At 42.4% G+C, this 18,260-nt stretch overlaps 1 protein-coding gene across 1 annotated transcript; it reads right to left on the bottom strand.

Moving 5' to 3' along the window:
- Nucleotides 1-731: 731 nt before the first annotated feature.
- On the bottom strand, nucleotides 732-2,022 carry LOC149345438 (uncharacterized). Its single transcript, XM_089547429.1, has 2 exons — nucleotides 1,519-2,022; nucleotides 732-1,273 (listed from the first exon to the last, which is right to left on the bottom strand). Exons 1-2 carry the CDS (start codon nucleotides 2,006-2,008, stop codon nucleotides 732-734), a joined length of 1,032 nt encoding a protein of 343 aa, XP_089403555.1. The 5' UTR covers nucleotides 2,009-2,022.
- Between the last annotated feature and the right edge of the window lie 16,238 nt (nucleotides 2,023-18,260).

An 18,260-nucleotide genomic window follows, 5' to 3' on the forward strand; every position in this document is an offset into this window, starting at 1 on the left:
TGGTACTGAAAATGACTAATCACTTTCATGAAGATTAGGCATCTTCACTAAGAATGTGCTCTCTTGTTCCACAAGCACACAAGATGAAACAACGCTTTCTTCGCAAAGCATGCAGAGAGCGATGCCAAATGGAGGGTGCTCGATTCTTAACAAAAAGGGCAGCTCAAACACATCAGTAATCAATTCTTGACACAACAGCAAGATTTTGCTGTCAGCAGCAAACACCTTGAGAATTCTAACAAGTTTGCCGTTACTTGCTTCCAGGTAGCATGAACATGTTCTTTCTGCTTGTTGATAATGGGCGCTGTGTACAGTGAACCCCTTGACACGAGCTCTAAGGTACTCACTTACGCATGCCTCGGAACCAATGTTTTGCCTCAACAGTATTTGGATGGGTTCTTCATAGACACAAGGTGGCAAAGCTGCACCTAAGACACTAGATTTGTGTTGTTTAGAAATTTTACCTGAAATTAGCTCCTGCTGCTTTTTCAAAAATGGAGGAAGAGGTACCAGACGTTTCAAAGAATTTAGAACTCCATTCATAATGAATCTTTCTGATATTTGCCGAGGAACCCCTTTCGCAGCAGACACAAGCTTCAAGATGTCCCCGTTGCCCCCTTCAAATGGGAAGGTTGACGTGGCCCACAGTGGACCTGTCATCCTAACAGATTTCGCCAGATGTAGAAGTTGATGAACATTGAATGTTTGCGCACTTTCATCATAAAATATTTTCACTTCCTCCACAAACTGTTCAGCAACCTTTCTGCAATAAAAGTGTCACTGCGTTCAACACTTTCTCTCAGCAGCATAAAAATGCCTTCTACCAGCAATGAAAAATGCCTAATATATCTATCTGGCAGAATGTTTTGAAGGCATGGCACACTGTAGTATAGCAACCAATACTTCCATTCTGTGGCTTTCCAGAATGCCCTCTCTGAAATTGGCCTTGGCAGTCTCGAGAAGCTTATTGGTGGCCGTGCTTTCAATATACGCTGATTTAGCTCGGCAATTCTATTTCCTACATACCAAGGCTTCCCAGTTGCAGACAGCCAAAGCTCTGTCATTTGTGCAGTCACACCCTCCAGGACACAATGCATATAATCGGGAGGGAAGCCCCAGACCAAGTCCAATGTTCCTAGCTTCGTAACTGGAGATGGCCCCTTCACTCCATCGACAGAGCACTTTCTTGTAACTGCAAGGGACATGGCTGACAGCACAGTGTCGTGGGACCTTTCAACCATGGCACCGCCTTCAAACGTGTACTTTACTGTGCCTACAACAAAAACACAACAAATCATTAAAATCAAAACTCACTTCATGCCACACAGATCAAAGCAGTAGTAAAGAACAAATGAAAATAATTAAAAGCATGAATATAACACCGGCAAATTATAAAACATCCAACTAGCCAAGTAGGCTGTTATTCCTTACTTTTACCGCTGGCAACCAATCTGCCATGTAAAACATATGCTGTATATCTGTGTCCTTCATAAGATTGAATGAAAGCAGGAGTCTCACCGTCAACTAAAGTTCCCTTGTTAAGACACCAAGTGCAGCCGTAGTACCCGTTGTACTGCTTTGCATTGAGCAAAGCAGCTCTGGCCGGTGAGTCGACACAGCAGCACACAATTCTGACTGCAGACTCCACAACTTGATCAGCAAAGGTCCACATCAGGCTGCCAACCTCTTGGAACTTGTCCACAAAGGTTTTCATGAAGAGATGTGCAGGTGGATGCTCCTTGCCGAACCACACTGCTCCAACCAAAATATTCTTCCACCGCAGAGGAACGGGAAGCTCATTGAGGGCAACTTGTATTGGCCACACAGAACCTTTGCTTGACTTAAATACCGGTGCACCATCAGTATTCATCGTCAAAGTTAGGTCACTCCACTTCATTTTGTGGTCGCTGCGAACTTTCTTGTAGAGCAGGCCATCTGTGATATCGGTGAAAGCCTCTGGGCATGATGAAGCAAGCTGAAGCAGGTTGCTTCCAACTATTTTGCCCATGCGTTTCAGGAGCTGTTGCAGTTGTCGTTTCAAGTTAAGAGTGATGAAAAAGCTCCCCTTCTTCAAAACCTCTCCTAGGCTTGCAACTTCTGAACAAATTCGGCAACGCCGGTGGCTGGTACCATTGCCATCAATTAAGAACTGCCAAGTCGGGCAGAAGGCATGAATGCTCACCATTTTTGACTGCTGAAGCCTCCACAGTTTTCGAAAACCATATTTGGTTGAAGGAAAAACCTCTTCAGCAAAGAGGGCGTTCAGAAGCTTGAGCAAGCTGTCAACTTGTGTCCATGGTAGCTTAGCTGCCACAACAAATGATAATATCAGGAGCATGGCTTGCAGTCGAGTTGTGGACTGGCCAGGAAGAGTCGTCTTTGAGTTGGCTGCGATGAAATCAGAAAGATCATCATCTGGGTCGTCAGCTTCCGCATACACATCAGGGTCTCCCTGCTCAGCATTCTGGTTAAAAGAGGCAGCACTTCCTGCTTGTTCAGAGAGCTGAGGTAGTGGCAGCAGACATTCTTCACTCTCAGTTTGTTCGTCTGTAACCTCAGCGTCCCCTCTTGGTACCTCATTTACTGCAGCTAACTGCAAAGAATAAACAAAAGAGGAATGTATTAGCTACATCAGACAGTGACGAAAGCCCGAGTGGCATGCTTTGAGAAATCTGGCCGATTAGTGGGTCAGCATCTTATCATGGCATGATGTGAGCCCAATTAATGCTGAATTGCTACTCCATCCTCACACCGCTTGTTCTTTACCCAGATTGAGCATTTGAGACTATTCCAGCTGACGAAATGGGAATGGATGTGAGAGGGCAGCAGTTGTAATTGCGTCCACTGCACACAACTCTGCCATTCGCTGTGATAAGATGCTGACCAAGTGACCGGCTCCAGCTCTCACAGTGCTATAAAGTGAGCTTCACACACTGACATGAGAAGATTTGTCTGAACCGGTGTTCTGCTGGACAAAGAGAGAGACCTGAGAGATCCGCTATGTTGAGGGCTCAGTGTTTTTACTTTTTGTCATTCTTACTGGTATGCACAGGAATTTTCCATAAAAATTACTACGGGCTTTAAAAAGTATCAGTGCAATCCGTGCTGCTCACAGATGATGTCAGAGCAGAATTGCATGCATACTTCCCGGCATTTGTAGCATACTTAACCAAGTGTTGTCAGTAATCAGAGCTTTATTTCCTCGGATGTCTTTTATGCCATCGCCTAGGATGGTGAGAAATGATAGGTGGTGGCTAATGTACGACACGTAAACTCAAGTTTGCCACATCTACATATAGTATGCCGATGTAGTCGACACCTCTGACACATTTATAGTGTTCAGTTGGAGTTCGTGTTTGACTGCATTTATGTTGATGAACTCTTCTATACGCAGCATTTTTCATTGGCGTCTGTGCTCAAGTCCCCAAATGATGGCGGCTACATCCAATTTGGCTGCTATTTGGCTGTATTTCAGCCTGGCTATGTTACAAAAGGCCCTCACAACGCAATATTTCGATCCACATTTCACCTCACCAGTCTCCTTCTGCTTCTGTTTCTTGTTCCTCTTAATTCGATGCTGCGGAGTGCTTTTTTTCCTGATCATTGTACACCCGCGCTGCCTTGCTCTTCTGCCACAATCTTTGATGCGACAAACTTTTTTGCCATGGTTTCATTCATCACATTCATCATTTCCGTTTCCTAGCCCTGTTTCTCATTTCTGCATGTTGCGTTCTGCTATCAGCCGTCTGCATCCATCACAGACAATATTTTGGACGTTGATAGGCCATGTAAGCAATGTAAGCTCCGCCTTTTCAGGAACTCTCTTTAGATGCTTACCGCGCAGGTAAGAGCATGACCACTGCCTGCGGTGGGTGTAAGGACGCTAGGTTCTCGCGATTCCGCAAAAGAAAAAAATCTGACTTTAGCTTACTCCCCCCCCCCTTTCACAAAGAAAAAAAAAGTGTGTGTGGTGGGGGGGGGGGGGGGGCAAGTTGAAATACAGAATAAACGAATAGGTCCAAGTTATTCAAAAGGCAACGCTTCAAAGGAGCGCGGCACAGTCTAGCGAAGCAAATCTCCATTACGGTAATGCACGCACAACGCACAGCAGCAGCCGCGCCGTCATGATCCGTGCCGCCGGTGCTCGGCGTTTCGAGCTGTCCTGCTCCAGCACCCGTTTGCCCTTCTTTGCTGTCCCTACTTCACTCAACTTCTGCAGTGCCTTTTATTTCGCAGCGACCCGTACCTCTTTTCCGCATCCACACCCACAAATATTCACTTGCTCGCCCCGCGTTTTGCTTCAAAAATTCATTGAAAAGCGGGCTTCTCCTCACGGCTCGCAAGCCTAATGGCAAAGGTCGCTTTTGCAACATTGCACAGCTCGGAAAAAAAAAACACTTGCGGATTCTTTATGAGTTCATGGAATGTAAAACTTTTCGCCGCAGAAAGTGAATGGGCCCTAGCATATGACGTAAACAAGTCGGTGAATTACCTGCGGTGCTTGAGACGTTGCAGCGGATTCCTTTTGCAGCCGGCTCCATGTCGTCTGCCGCGGAATTTTCAGTGATAGCGCATTTGGCTCCAAATAGGCGCGGTAGCGTTTTTTGGGAGGCATGTTGGAGGACCTCCTTTGAACGCTTGTAACAGGCTTGTACAAGTAGATGAGGCGTTGGCTTGTATAAGGTGCAAGAACGACACTGAAGACAGATGGAACGTACAACCAAGGAGGCGACTACAGACTGCGCGGGAAATTCCGCGCGCCCGCCTCTCCTTTCCTTTTTTTTTATAGCTTCAATGTGTGCCCGCCTCTCCCAGCAAGGCAAACGCTACAATCTAGCCAAAAAGAAAGTGGCGCTTACAAAGTTAACTACTACATTTGCAACATCTACAGATAACTCAATCTGTTTCAGAGCAACGCGCTAAAGCAGTCTCATCAGCATGCAATTTTTTATTTGACAAGACTGCAGCGCCACACACCATTACGTTGTCAAAACATCATGTAGATAGTTTGTTCCAACCGTTTCAACATCCTTTTTGTTCTATACTGCGCGACATTGGTGACTTGCTCCCGAGTGTGCATCAGTGCAATGGTGTTTTACATTTACGTGAAGTTTCTGCTTGACAACGTGAAAAAAGTCACTTCATCGGTTCTTGTGAAAAATTTCCACCCAAAGAGCACGGAAGATTTTGCGGCGGGAAATATCTATCAGGTCTATTGGGAGGGGGACGACAAAACAAAGGGCGGATACTACGACGCGGAAATCCTACAGATGACAGGTAAGAACACTTTTATTACTGTCTGAGTACTTTTGTAATTTCTACTTTGCGGCAGCTGTAGCTACCCGTGTATTTCCAGTGCCTTTAATGTACAGGGCGTTGATTGATATTGAAACTTCATTCAGCCTCTATGTATGTACCGCCTTGAGCACGCTTAACACAGACGCTCGAGCGATTGTCTTTCACTGACGTTAGTGCCGCTGGGCGTCAGCCGCTGCGTCTGAGACAAAATTAAAGTGGAAGCAGGGCACCAGCTGTCTCCAACGTCCGCAAACATACCGTGCAGTATGGCCTTGGACTCTGCGCCCAGCGCTCAGAGGCTGTAATATCAGTGCAGGACGCGCAAGCGAGCGTTCATCCAAGCAACCACAGATATCCGTCGGACGTACGAGCTAGATCCGAACGTCCTTTGCCGAGATCGGACGTCCATCGGACGTACGAGCACAATCCGATTTCGGATATCCGTATTCATACATCCGCCGGACGTACAGACAGTATCCGCTTTTGTCTATCCGCATTAGAGACAAGGTGCACGTCCGAGGGATGTACGGTGGAGTATATTCTCCGGATATGAGTATAAAGTTTTTTTTATAATTGTTCACACAGAAAAGTCGCACCGTTCGAGTATGTATACTGTAGAGTTCGCTTTTTTAACCTAGAAAATTTTATTCGCGAAGGAAATTTTGTCAGTTTTATTGGCTAGTGTGCGAGAAATTGCGTTAATATCTGCATATAAGCTTTGGAGAAATTATTTCCATGAGCTACACGGTTTGACTTGAGGACTTTTGTAAATTCGCGCAATTCCCTAGTCATATACTTGCAGTGCAAGGGCCACTGCTGAACTAAATTTATTTAAGGGTAGGAGCGAGTGCTATACAAATTTACAGTAAATCAATTACTAATTTACATCTAGAAAACATCTAAAAATCAGTAGCGACATCGTGTCCGCCGTGGTAGCCACCCTAGCCGTGGTAAAACGCGATTTAAACCACTTGTAAATTTAAAACTCCCGTTTAACTCCGCTATCATCATCATAAATGCAGCTTGTAGTCAGCCCAATCCAATCCATCAGCCACAGAGTGCAGCGGCGTAATGGCGGCGTTGCTGGTTTGGTGCGAAGTGTGGTGCCCCTTTTGAGCTCTGTTACTAGAATGTGTGGCTTTTTTTAGTCTGCGGACGAAAGTGGTGTGTAACTTGAACAATTCGAAGGATGCGGCAAGTGCCTGAAGCCCTCCTGGAACGCTGGAATATCGTACTACACCGACTTCAGATGAAAGAAGGCCTAGTGTGATTGCCTACGGCATGTCCTACGGAGGTAAGTGCAGTACACTGCTTGGGAATTACTTTTATGACAGTGGAGCAGGATCTGTAACATTCTCTCGCGGGAGAGTTGGAGTTATGTTATGGCTATACTGTGGTGTGGGCTACGGATGGGTTGAGACTTGTTGAGAATGGGTTGAGAATACCAATAACAAAGTTGCCAAGCATTTTTGAATTTATCATGGTCTACTGAGATTTGGCGTGGACTTGATTACTAACCTTTTTCTTTTCATTTTTTGCAGAAAGCTGTTCGCTTCTGCTTCATCATGGAAGTAGGAAGATGGATGTGCGCTCGAAGTTTTACGTCTTATTGAGGAGTTACACACTTCACATTAACTCAGTCCTGTGCTGTTGTACAGTCACAATAAAATATTCTCGCTGTACTTTCAGTTGCTTTTTCATTTTATTGCCCCGAGGACACGAAGAAAGTATGCATGTGCCATATATGCAAACATCCGAGAAAGATCCGGGAACGGACGTCCGAAATCGATGTCCGTCCGGAACAACCGAAACGGACGGCCAACGGCCGGCCGATGGATAGCTGTGGTTGCTTTGTTAAGCGTGCTGACGGCGGTACAGCACTCGAATTTGCTTGTCAGGGCTATAGGAATGTGTTCTTGAGCTTTTCTGCCTTTCGTAACGCGCACCGCTGTTGTGCAGTTCTCACGTTCAACTTGCAGGTTTGCGAATTCCGTCCTGTTTGCAGCATGTTGCATGTTGATGGATGTAACGAAATTAATCTGGCAGTGTCCGGTAGATGGTAGAGTCGCCCAGCTGAAATTACCCCGGCACCTCCATCAAGTGGGCCTCGTGAATACGTTTTTTTTTCTCACTGGCGCCCCTCCAGGCATTCTTCAGTTGTAGTAATGAACTGTCTTATGTACAAGTGATGAGTGGCTGGTCTTCCCAGGGTGAACCCGTTGCTTTTTTTTTTGGGGGGGGGGGGGGGATGTATCACTTGGGACTAGTTCGGAAGCATAAAATGTATACTTCACTGCTCTTGGTTATAGCTCAGTTGATGACCATGTCCTAGCTACGTGTATTGAATATTAAACTGTGAAGACCTCTGTAGCCGAGAAAGCTGCCAAATGTGACAGAGGTTCTCACGCCACACTAGGTAGGAAGTGTCGATTCTGCATTGTTTCTTGAAAACTTGACATGAATGCGAAATTCTAGAGGCCCCCGTGTACTGTGCGGTCAGTGCACATTAAAGAACCCTAGGAGGTCGAAATTTCTGAAGCCGTTCACTGCGGTATCCCTCATAGCCTGAGTTCCTTTGGGACGTTGAACCGCCATAAACAAAAAAACCTGGGGCTGCAGTTTCATATAGCAATGTTTGTTACTGCTGCTGAACAATGGCGAAAATGATTCATTCGTAAAAAAAGGACAGACTACTCAATTGAGCAGCCAGTCTCTGATGAGTGTTGGGGGAATTCTGGCTGATGGCCAGATAGGCACTGTCAATTAAATAATTTAGAATAGAAGCTGCTGCAAAAGGCTCGGTGCAGGAAACATTATCTTGCATTTTATCATTACAATCAATGTATGGAAAATTGCGCGAACATACTGCTAAAAGAGATTTCTTCCCAGAATCCAAAGAAGAAATGGACCAACATATTTCTGGTCAACGACATCGTGGCGCAGTCGCGCGCCCCGCAAAACGCCCAAGAGACCTGGCACGTGATAAAGTATGTATGCGCAATTGAAACCCGAACCTTGTAATGAAATGATATGTTTAATAGGTTTTCAGTAACGTTGTGTCACATGCAAGCATTTGTGCAGTTTGTGTCCAAAGAAATTTAATTTTTTTTATAATGTTAAAGACAATATGGGTGAATATGTGTTTTGACACTGTGTTAACTACTGCAGGTTCGAAACATCAAAAAGTTGCGGATGCTCGCGCAGCAGGCCGCAACGGACGACCTTAGCACGGAGACAGCAGCAGAGAAAGAGGTGCAGAAGCTGAGAAAAGAAAATGAGGAGCTGCGCCAGCTGAACATCAAGCTGCAGCACCAGCTCTTGCGCTTCCTCTCAGCTGATGGTACACTCCTTATAAGGAGTTTTTTCCTGTATTTCCTGCTGGTCAAGCTTATTGATTAAATGTTTTCAGGTCACATAACCTGGAAAAATTTTTGGGTGGTTTAAGAAGGAAGTGTGTGTGTGTTGGGGTGGGAGGGGGGGAATAGCTTACGGCGCATATTGAAATCTGCGGACTGAAGAGCAACTTGCTCTCACTTTGAAGGATTTAACCTAGCCATGACTGCCGACAAATCTTTTTGTGTTACTCTTTTACTCTCTTCCCTTGCTTTAAAACACCATACCAATAATTGTTGTACCTGCTTCGGTGGCTGAATGGTCAGGGCACTTGGCTGCTTAGCCAGGACACCTGTGTTCAATCCTGGCCGTGGTGGCGGCGTTTCGAAGGAGGCAGAACACAAAAAGGGTCCGTGTACTCTGCAACGTCTGCCCATTAAAAACCCCATGTGGTCAAAGTTATTCCGAAGCCCTCCACTGCGGTGTCCCTCATAGCCTGTGTGTCGCTTCGGGACATGGATTAATTGTAAATTGTGGCTAAGCCATAAATCACAATTTTTTATTTGTTCACAAAGTCAACACGCTAGTAGTTCACTCAGTCATGTTGGCTTGTTGAATAAGACCAAGCTTTCCATTAATGTCAGATTTAAAATTCATTACTTCAGGTGTTAGAAAAAAAAATAATAAATACCTGACAAAGCCATATCTAAACATGCAGTTTCTTGTGGGACACGAACTGATAGATTTTTTGGCACAGCAGTGAGCCATGCCGCAAATAATCCCAAGCTATGGGAAGGAATAACGGGGGATAAGGTTGTAGTGGAGCTTATTTTGGAGGCACTTTTCGCACAGATGCATGGCTGATTATGTTGGAATCAGTGTAACATCTACCACAAAACTGCGTCTAAACTTGAGTCGGGCATGAATCTGCAGTCGAATTGTCAACCAGCACATGCATGAGCGTGTATGAGGGCTGTTTGTGGAGTGCGAGGCGTTTACCATGGGAACAGGCACACAATATTATAAATATACGGGACATGTGCCTCGCGGCCCGCTCCTAACAAAGACTCAAGACTCGTCCTCTGTGGCTTCAACATTTCTCTTTGAAGCACTGAGGCGACCAACTTGCAATGCATTCTTGCAAAGAGCAGTAAACACAGGAGAGGACGCTGCAGCCAGGCAAGGGTTGTACTGCTCCACTCCGCACCGCTGAGGAGCGTTCTTTCAGTGTTGTAGTTTAGAGGCCTTGCACTGGATAAAGCGTGAGTGCTCCACATTGTACTCTTGAGGGTAGCTTAAGTATTGTCTGTTTTCTGCCTCAATACATAAAAAAATTAAGCTGTGCTCAAATTTGGCATTACAAAAAACCATGATCGTTGGTGAAGTTATTTTCATTGGCCTACATCTGTGCCACCCTTAGCAGCACTGCCTGCTGCGTCTGCATCTTCCACGACCGTGGCGGCTGCATCTGCCAGTGCTGCACCTGCCCGTGCTGCTTTTGCCTCTGCTGCACCTGCCCATGCTGTATTTGCCTCTGCTGCATCTGCACCTGCGGCGTCTGCTTCTGTTCCACCTGCGACATTGGCACCTGCGGCATTGGCACCTGCGGCATCAGCAGCTTCGCCACTGATGGCTGCTACATCGGCAGCTGCTACCTGGGCGCCTGCAAAAGATGCCCCTTTGGCTGAGGTGTTCCCAGCTCCCTCCTCTCCACCTGCAGCCACCTCTGAGCCCCCACCGAGCCCCATTCCTGGAGCCCTGGTTCATGTGGAGTTCACAGAGGGTGGTTTGGGCAGCCAGGAGGAAGGCCCCACCAGGGAAGGCACACAAGTGTGCACAGTAGCAGAGGATGGGAGGGTATGGTTAAAGATACAGCTTAATAATATTTAATATTAGTAGTAACGTTACCACTTAGTTGTTTCACATAATAGCGAAGGCGAGACAATGAAACTCTTGTGAGCCGCCGCGGTGGCTCAGCGGTTATGGTGCTCGGCTGCTGACCCAAAAGACGCGGGTTCGATCCCGGCCGCGGCGGCTAGAATTTCTTTGGAGGAGAAATTCTAGAGGCCCGTGTACTGTGCGATGTCAGTGCACGTTAAAGAACCCCAGGTGGTCGAAATTTCCGGAGTCCTCCACTACGGCGTCTCTCATAGCCTTAGTCGCTTTGGGACGTTAAACCCCATAAACTAAACTAAACTAAACTCTTGTGTCTTGTGCCACAGGCACTGGCAAGGTGGCAGAAGCAGAGTACATTCACAACCAACAAACTTGCCGGGCAATTACTATTAAGGCAGCTTCATTCCTTCAATGACAGCCATAACATTAATGGTCCACTGACCATGTTCAGATATTACAAACAAACAAGTACTCTGGATAAATTGGGCCGCTAGTGGCAACATCTGTACATCGTTTTTTGGTGTTTTCTAGCTGATAAAAGCTCACATTTTGAATGAGAGTGGTCTCTGAGAATATAACGGGATGCATGCCAACTCAAATTTATATTGTGTGTTCCTCTAAATGATAGCGTAGGAATGCAACAAAAAACACACCTGTACTTCCATCTTTTCATGGCTTGCAGTGTATGTGTCCGTGCTTTGATAATACTGCACTTTTCAGTTGCTGGAACCAAAACAGAAGGCAGCGAAATTTCTTGATTGTGATAGCTATATCTCCAATATTAATTGGTCAATACAGAAAATTTTTGTAGGAGGGCATTCTGTGAAACAGGCTGGAAAGCATTGAAGTCAAACAAAAATCCATTCAGATGGTGGTCAGGTGCACTCGGGTGCGACGAGAGCAGTGTGGAATGAAGCACAACTCTTGGTTTGCAATATTCGAGCTTAACAATAGACTTGCATGGGACCTGGGTATTGATTTAGGCAAGATGTGTGGTATATAGCTGGTTGTCTGCGAGCGTGAAAGCTTCGACAGCTAGTAAGAGGACACATTCTGAAAATATTTGGGGCTGTGAATTCCTCATGTTTGTTATTGGAAATCCGTGGGGGAGGCATTTGTGTTGCAGTGGACGTAACATGGCCAATTTTGATTACTGTAATTTCTTGGAAGTGCCTACCTTTTTCTGGTTTTGTTGTTTTATTACTTGGCCAGGGGCCGCAATATTGTCATGAGCTGAGGGCAGATAGGAAAGTGACGTAACCTTTTTTTTGTGCTGCATTAACTGCTATATTCCAACCTACACTGAACACAGATTGCCTTGAAGCAGCTGTTTTTATGGGGTGTATGGCTTTGTGTGTTTTTTCACATTATGAAGTGGTGTTGAAAGTAGTTTGGTTTGATTTCATGCAGGTTCACCTGGCCAATGAGGTGCATCTGACCAAAGAGGTCTATGAACAATTGCTCACAGTGCCCAAGGACTCACACTTCGTGAAGCGAGCCGCGACTGCCATTTGGTCGACAGAAGTGCTCGCTAAGCGGAGTGTGACGGGCACACTGTCGAACCGCTTCGTGGCGCAAGGCGGAGAGAAGCCGCCTCAACAGCCCCTCACTCCCCACAAAGTTGATGCACTGAAAGGTGAATGCGGTCATCTTGCTCTCTGTTCTGTGATTTAACTGCAGTTTAACTCTCAAATTTATTAGTAAGCAGACTAAAGTTTTCACTCAATGTGCTCTGTGTCCGCAAAAATTGATTGCTGTTAGTGTTACACATTCTGTGTGATTGATATTGTGCTTCCACCTTCAGCCATGAAATTAAATATTTAAGTGTTTTTAAAAGAAAATAATGCCTGAAAGGTTTATTGTTCACAGTGGGAAAGCAATTGAGGAATTTTGATAACCATTTAAATACACTTATAAAAACAGATCAAACAACTTATCACAAGTAAAGAGATTTCAGTATCTGGGAGTAACATTCACACCTAATCCACAGGCATATCGACCTAATTTGCTCAAAAGCACAAGCTTACCGCATATAAAGATGCCTAATAAGACCAATTCTTGATCATACATGCGCTGTTTGGTCACCCTATCATGTGCGTGATGTAAAAAAACCTGAGTCTCTTCAAAGAAAAGCAATAAAATTTATTTACGGCAGCAAGAGAAACTAAATGAAGCGTTTTCAGTGTTCTGCGATTGAAGTGATAAATGGCAAATTTAATTTCAAGAAAATCGTTGTCATGACACTTACGAACAAGAAATAACCATTTAAATACACTTATAAAAACAGATCAAACAACTTATCACAAGTAAAAAGATTTCAGTATCTGGGAGTAACATTCACACCTAATCCACAGGCATATCGACCTAATTTGCTCAAAAGCACAAGCTTACCGCATATAAAAATGCCTAATAAGATCAATTCTTGAGCATGCATGCGCTGTTTGGTCACCCTTTCATATGCGTGATGTAAAAAAACCTGTGTCTCTTCAAGGAAAAGCAATAAGATGTATTTACGGCAGCAAGAGATACTAAATGAAGCGTTTTCAGTGTTTTGCGATCGAAGTGTGAAATGGCAAATTTAATTTCAAGAAAATCGTTGTCATGACACTTACGACCAAAAAAGAACCATTTAAATACACTTATAAAAAGACATCAAACAACTTATCACAAGTAGAGATTTCAGTCTTCACATTCACACCTAATGCACAGGCATATCGACCTAATTTGCTCCAAAGCACAAGCTTACCGCATATAAAAATGCCTAATAAGACCAATTCTTGAGCATACATGCGCTGTTTGGTCACCCTATCATGTACGTGATGCAAAAAAACCTGAGTCTCTTGAAAGAAAAGCAGTAAGATTTATTTACGGCAGTAAGAGGAACTAAATGAAGCGTTTTCAGTGTTCTGCGATTCAAGTGAGAAATGGCAAATTTAATTTCAAGAAAGTCGTTGTCATGACACTTACGACCAAAAAAGAACCATTTAAATACACTTATAAAAACCGATCAAACAACTTATCACAAGTAAAGAGATTTCAGTCTTCACATTCACACCTAATGCACAGGCATATGGACCTAATTTGCTCCAAAGCACAAGCTTACCGCATATAAAAATGCCTAATAAAATCAATTCTTGAGCATGCATGCGCTGTTTGGTCACCCTTTCATATGCGTGATGTAAAAAAACCTGTGTCTCTTCAAAGAAAAGCAATAAGATGTATTTACGGCAGCAAGAGAAACTAAATGAAGCGTTTTCAGTGTTTTGTGATCGAAGTGAGAAATGGCAAATTTAATTTCAAGAAAATCGTTGTCATGACACTTACGACCAAAAAAGAACCATTTAAATACACTTATAAAAAGACATCAAACAACTTATCACAAGTAGAGATTTCAGTCTTCACATTCACACCTAATGCACAGGCATATCGACCTAATTTGCTCCAAAGCACAAGCTTACCGCATGTAAAAATGCCTAATAAGACCAATTCTTGAGCATACATGCGCTGTTTGGTCACCCTATCATGTACGTGATGCAAAAAAACCTGAGTCTCTTCAAAGAAAAGCAATAAGATTTATTTACAGCAGCAAGAGAAACTAAATGAAGCGTTTTCAGTGTTCTGCGATTGAAGTGAGAAATGGCAAATTTAATTTCAAGAAAATCGTTGTCATGAAACTTACGAACAAAAAAGAACCATTTAAATACACTTATAAAACAGATCAAACAACTTATCACAAGTAAAGAGAATTCAGTCTTCACATTCACACCTAATGCACAGGCATATCGACCTAATTTGCTCCAAAGCACAAGCTTACCGCATATAAATATGCCTAATAAGACCAATTCTTGAGCATACATGCACTGTTTGGTCACCCTATCATGTGCGTGATGTAAAAAAAACCTGAGTCTCTTCAAAGAAAAGCAATAAGATTTATTTACGGCAGCAAGAGAAACTAAATGAAGCGTTTTCAGTGTTCTGCGATTCAAGTGAGAAATGGCAAATTTAATTTCAAGAAAATCGTTGTCATGACACTTACGACCAAAAAAAACCATTTAAATACACTTATAAAAACAGCTCAAACAACTTATCACAAGTAAAGAGATTTCAGTCTTTGGGAGTAACATTCACACCTAATGCACAGACATATCGACCTAATTTGCTCCAAAGCACAAGCTTACCGCATATAAAAATGCCTAATAAGATCAATTCTAGAGCATACATGCCCTGTTTGGTCACCCTATCATGGGAGTGATGTAAAAAAACCTGAGTCTCTTCAAAAAAAGCAATAAGATTTATTTACGGCAGCAGGAGAAACTAAATGAAGCGTTTTCAGTGTTCTGCGATTCAAGAGAGAAATGGCAAATTTAATTTCAAGAAAATCGTTGTCATGACACTTACGACCAAAAACGAACCATTTAAATACACTTATAAAAACAGATCAAACAACTTATCACAAGTAAAGAGATTTCAGTATCTGGGAGTAACATTCACACCTAATCCACAGGCATATCGACCTAATTTGCTCAAAAGCACAAGCTTACCGCATATAAAAATGCCTAATAAGACCAATTCTTGTTCATAGATGCCCTGTTTGGTCACCCTATCATGTGCGTGATGTAAAAAAACCTGAGTCTCTTCAAAAAAAAGCAATAAAATTTATTTACGGCAGCAAGAGAAACTAAATGAAGCGTTTTCAGTGTTCTGCGATTGAAGTGATAAATGGCAAATTTAATTTCAAGAAAATCGTTGTCATGACACTTACGACCAAAAAATAACCATTTAAATACACTTATAAAAACAGATCAAACAACTTATCACAAGTAAAGAGATTTCAGTATCTGGGAGTAACATTCACACCTAATCCACAGGCATATCGACCTAATTTGCTCAAAAGCACAAGCTTACCGCATATAAAAATGCCTAATAAGATCAATTCTTGAGCATGCATGCGCTGTTTGGTCACCCTTTCATATGCGTGATGTAAAAAAACCTGTGTCTCTTCAAGGAAAAGCAATAAGATGTATTTACGGCAGCAAGAGAAACTAAATGAAGCGTTTTCAGTGTTTTGCGATCGAAGTGAGAAATGGCAAATTTAATTTCAAGAAAATCGTTGTCATGACACTTACGACCAAAAAAGAACCATTTAAATACACTTATAAAAAGACATCAAACAACTTATCACAAGTAAAGAGATTTCAGTCTTCACATTCACACCTAATGCACAGGCATATCGACCTAATTTGCTCCAAAGCACAAGCTTACCTCATATAAAAATGCCTAATAAGATCAATTCTTGAGCATACATGCACTGTTTGGTCACCCTTTCATGTGCGTGATGTAAGAAAACCTGACTCTCTTCAAAGAAAAGCAATGAGATTTATTTACTGCAGCAAGAGAAACTAAATGAAGCGTTTTCAGTGTTCTGCGATTGAAGTGAGAAATGGCAAATTTAATTTCAAGAAACTCGTTGTCATGACACTTACGACCAAAAAAGAACTATTTAAATACACTTATAAGAACACATCAAACAACTTATCACAATTAAAGAGATTTCAGTCTTCACATTCAAACCTAATGCACAGGCATATCGACCTAGTTTGCTCCAAAGCACAAGCTTACCGCATATAAAAATGCCTAATAAGACCAATTCTTGAGCATACATGCGCTGTTTGGTCACCCTATCATGTGCGTGATGTAAAAAAACCTGAGTCTCTTCAAAGAAAAGCAATAAAATTTATTTACGGCAGCAAGAGAAACTAAATGAAGCGTTTTCAGTGTTCTGCGATTGAAGTGAGAAATGGCAAATTTAATTTCAAGAAAATCGTTGTCATGACACTTACGAGCAAAAAAGAACCATTTAAATACACTTATATAAACTGATCAAACAACTTATCACAAGTAAAGAGATTTCAGTCTTCACATTCACACCTAATGCACAGGCATATCGACCTAATTTGCTCCAAAGCACAAGCTTACCGCATATAAATATGCGTAATAAGACCAATTCTTGAGCATACATGCACTGTTTGGTCACCCTATCATGTGCGTGATGTAAAAAAAACCTGAGTCTCTTCAAAGAAAAGCAATAAGATTTATTTACGGCAGCAAGAGAAACTAAATGAAGCGTTTTCAGTGTTCTGCGATTCAAGTGAGAAACGGCAAATTTAATTTCAAGAAAATCGTTGTCATGACACTTACGACCAAAAAAGAACCATTTAAATACACTTATAAAAAGACATCAAACAACTTATCACAAGTAGAGATTTCAGTCTTCACATTCACACCTAATGCACAGGCATATCGACCTAATTTGCTCCAAAGCACAAGCTTACCGCATATAAAAATGCCTAATAAGACCAATTCTTGAGCATACATGCGCTGTTTGGTCACCCTATCATGTGCGTGATGTAAAAAAAACCTGAGTCGCTTCAAAGAAAAGCAATAAGATTTATTTACGGCAGGAAGAGAAACTAAATGAAGCGTTTTCAGTGTTCTGCGATTCAAGTGAGAAATGGCAAATTTAATTTCAAGAAAATCGTTGTCATGACACTTACGACCAAAAAAAACCATTTAAATACACTTATAAAAACAACTCAAACAACTTATCACAAGTAAAGAGATTTCAGTCTTTGGGAGTAACATTCACACCTAATGCACAGGCATATCGACCTAATTTGTTCCAAAGCACAAGCTTACCGCATATAAAAATGCCTAATAAGATCAATTCTAGAGCATACATGCCCTGTTTGGTCACCCTATCATGTGAGTGATGTAAAAAAACCTGAGTCTCTTCAAAGAAAAGCAATAAGATTTATTTACGGCAGCAAGAGAAACTAAATGAAGCGTTTTCAGTGTTCTGCGATTGAAGTGATAAATGGCAAATTTAATTTCAAGAAAATCGTTGTCATGACACTTACGACCAAAAAAGAACCATTTAAATACACTTATAAGAACAGATCAAACAACTTATCACAAGTAAAGAGATTTCAGTCTTCACATTCAAACCTAATGCACAGGCATATCGACCTAGTTTGCTCCAAAGCACAAGCTTACCGCATATAAAAATGCCTAATAAGACCAATTCTTGAGCATACATGCGCTGTTTGGTCACCCTATCATGTGCGTGATGTAAAAAAACCTGAGTCTCTTCAAAGAAAAGCAATAAGATTTATTTACGGCAGCAAGAGAAACTAAATGAAGCGTTTTCAGTGTTCTGCGATTGAAGTGAGAAATGGCAAATTTAATTTCAAGAAAATCGTTGTCATGACACTTACGACCAAAAAAGAACCATTTAAATACACTTATAAAAACAGATCAAACAACTTATCACAAGTAAAGAGATTTCAGTCTTCACATTCACACCTAATGCACAGGCATATCGACCTAATTTGCTCCAAAGCACAAGCTTACCTCATATAAAAATGCCTAATAAGATCAATTCTTGAGCATACATGCACTGTTTGGTCACCCTTTCATGTGCGTGATGTAAGAAAACCTGACTCTCTTGAAAGAAAAGCAATGAGATTTATTTACTGCAGCAAGAGAAACTAAATGAAGCGTTTTCAGTGTTCTGCGATTGAAGTGAGAAACGGCAAATTTAATTTCAAGAAAATCGTTGTCATGACACTTACGACCAAAAAAGAACCATTTAAATACACTTATAAAAACAGATCAAACAACTTATCACAAGTAAATAGATTTTAGTCTTTGGAGTAACATTCACACCTAATGCA

Source organism: Amblyomma mixtum, chromosome 5, assembly GCF_055824585.1.
Source record: "Amblyomma mixtum isolate Tamu chromosome 5, ASM5582458v1, whole genome shotgun sequence".
NCBI lineage: Eukaryota > Metazoa > Arthropoda > Arachnida > Ixodida > Ixodidae > Amblyomma > Amblyomma mixtum.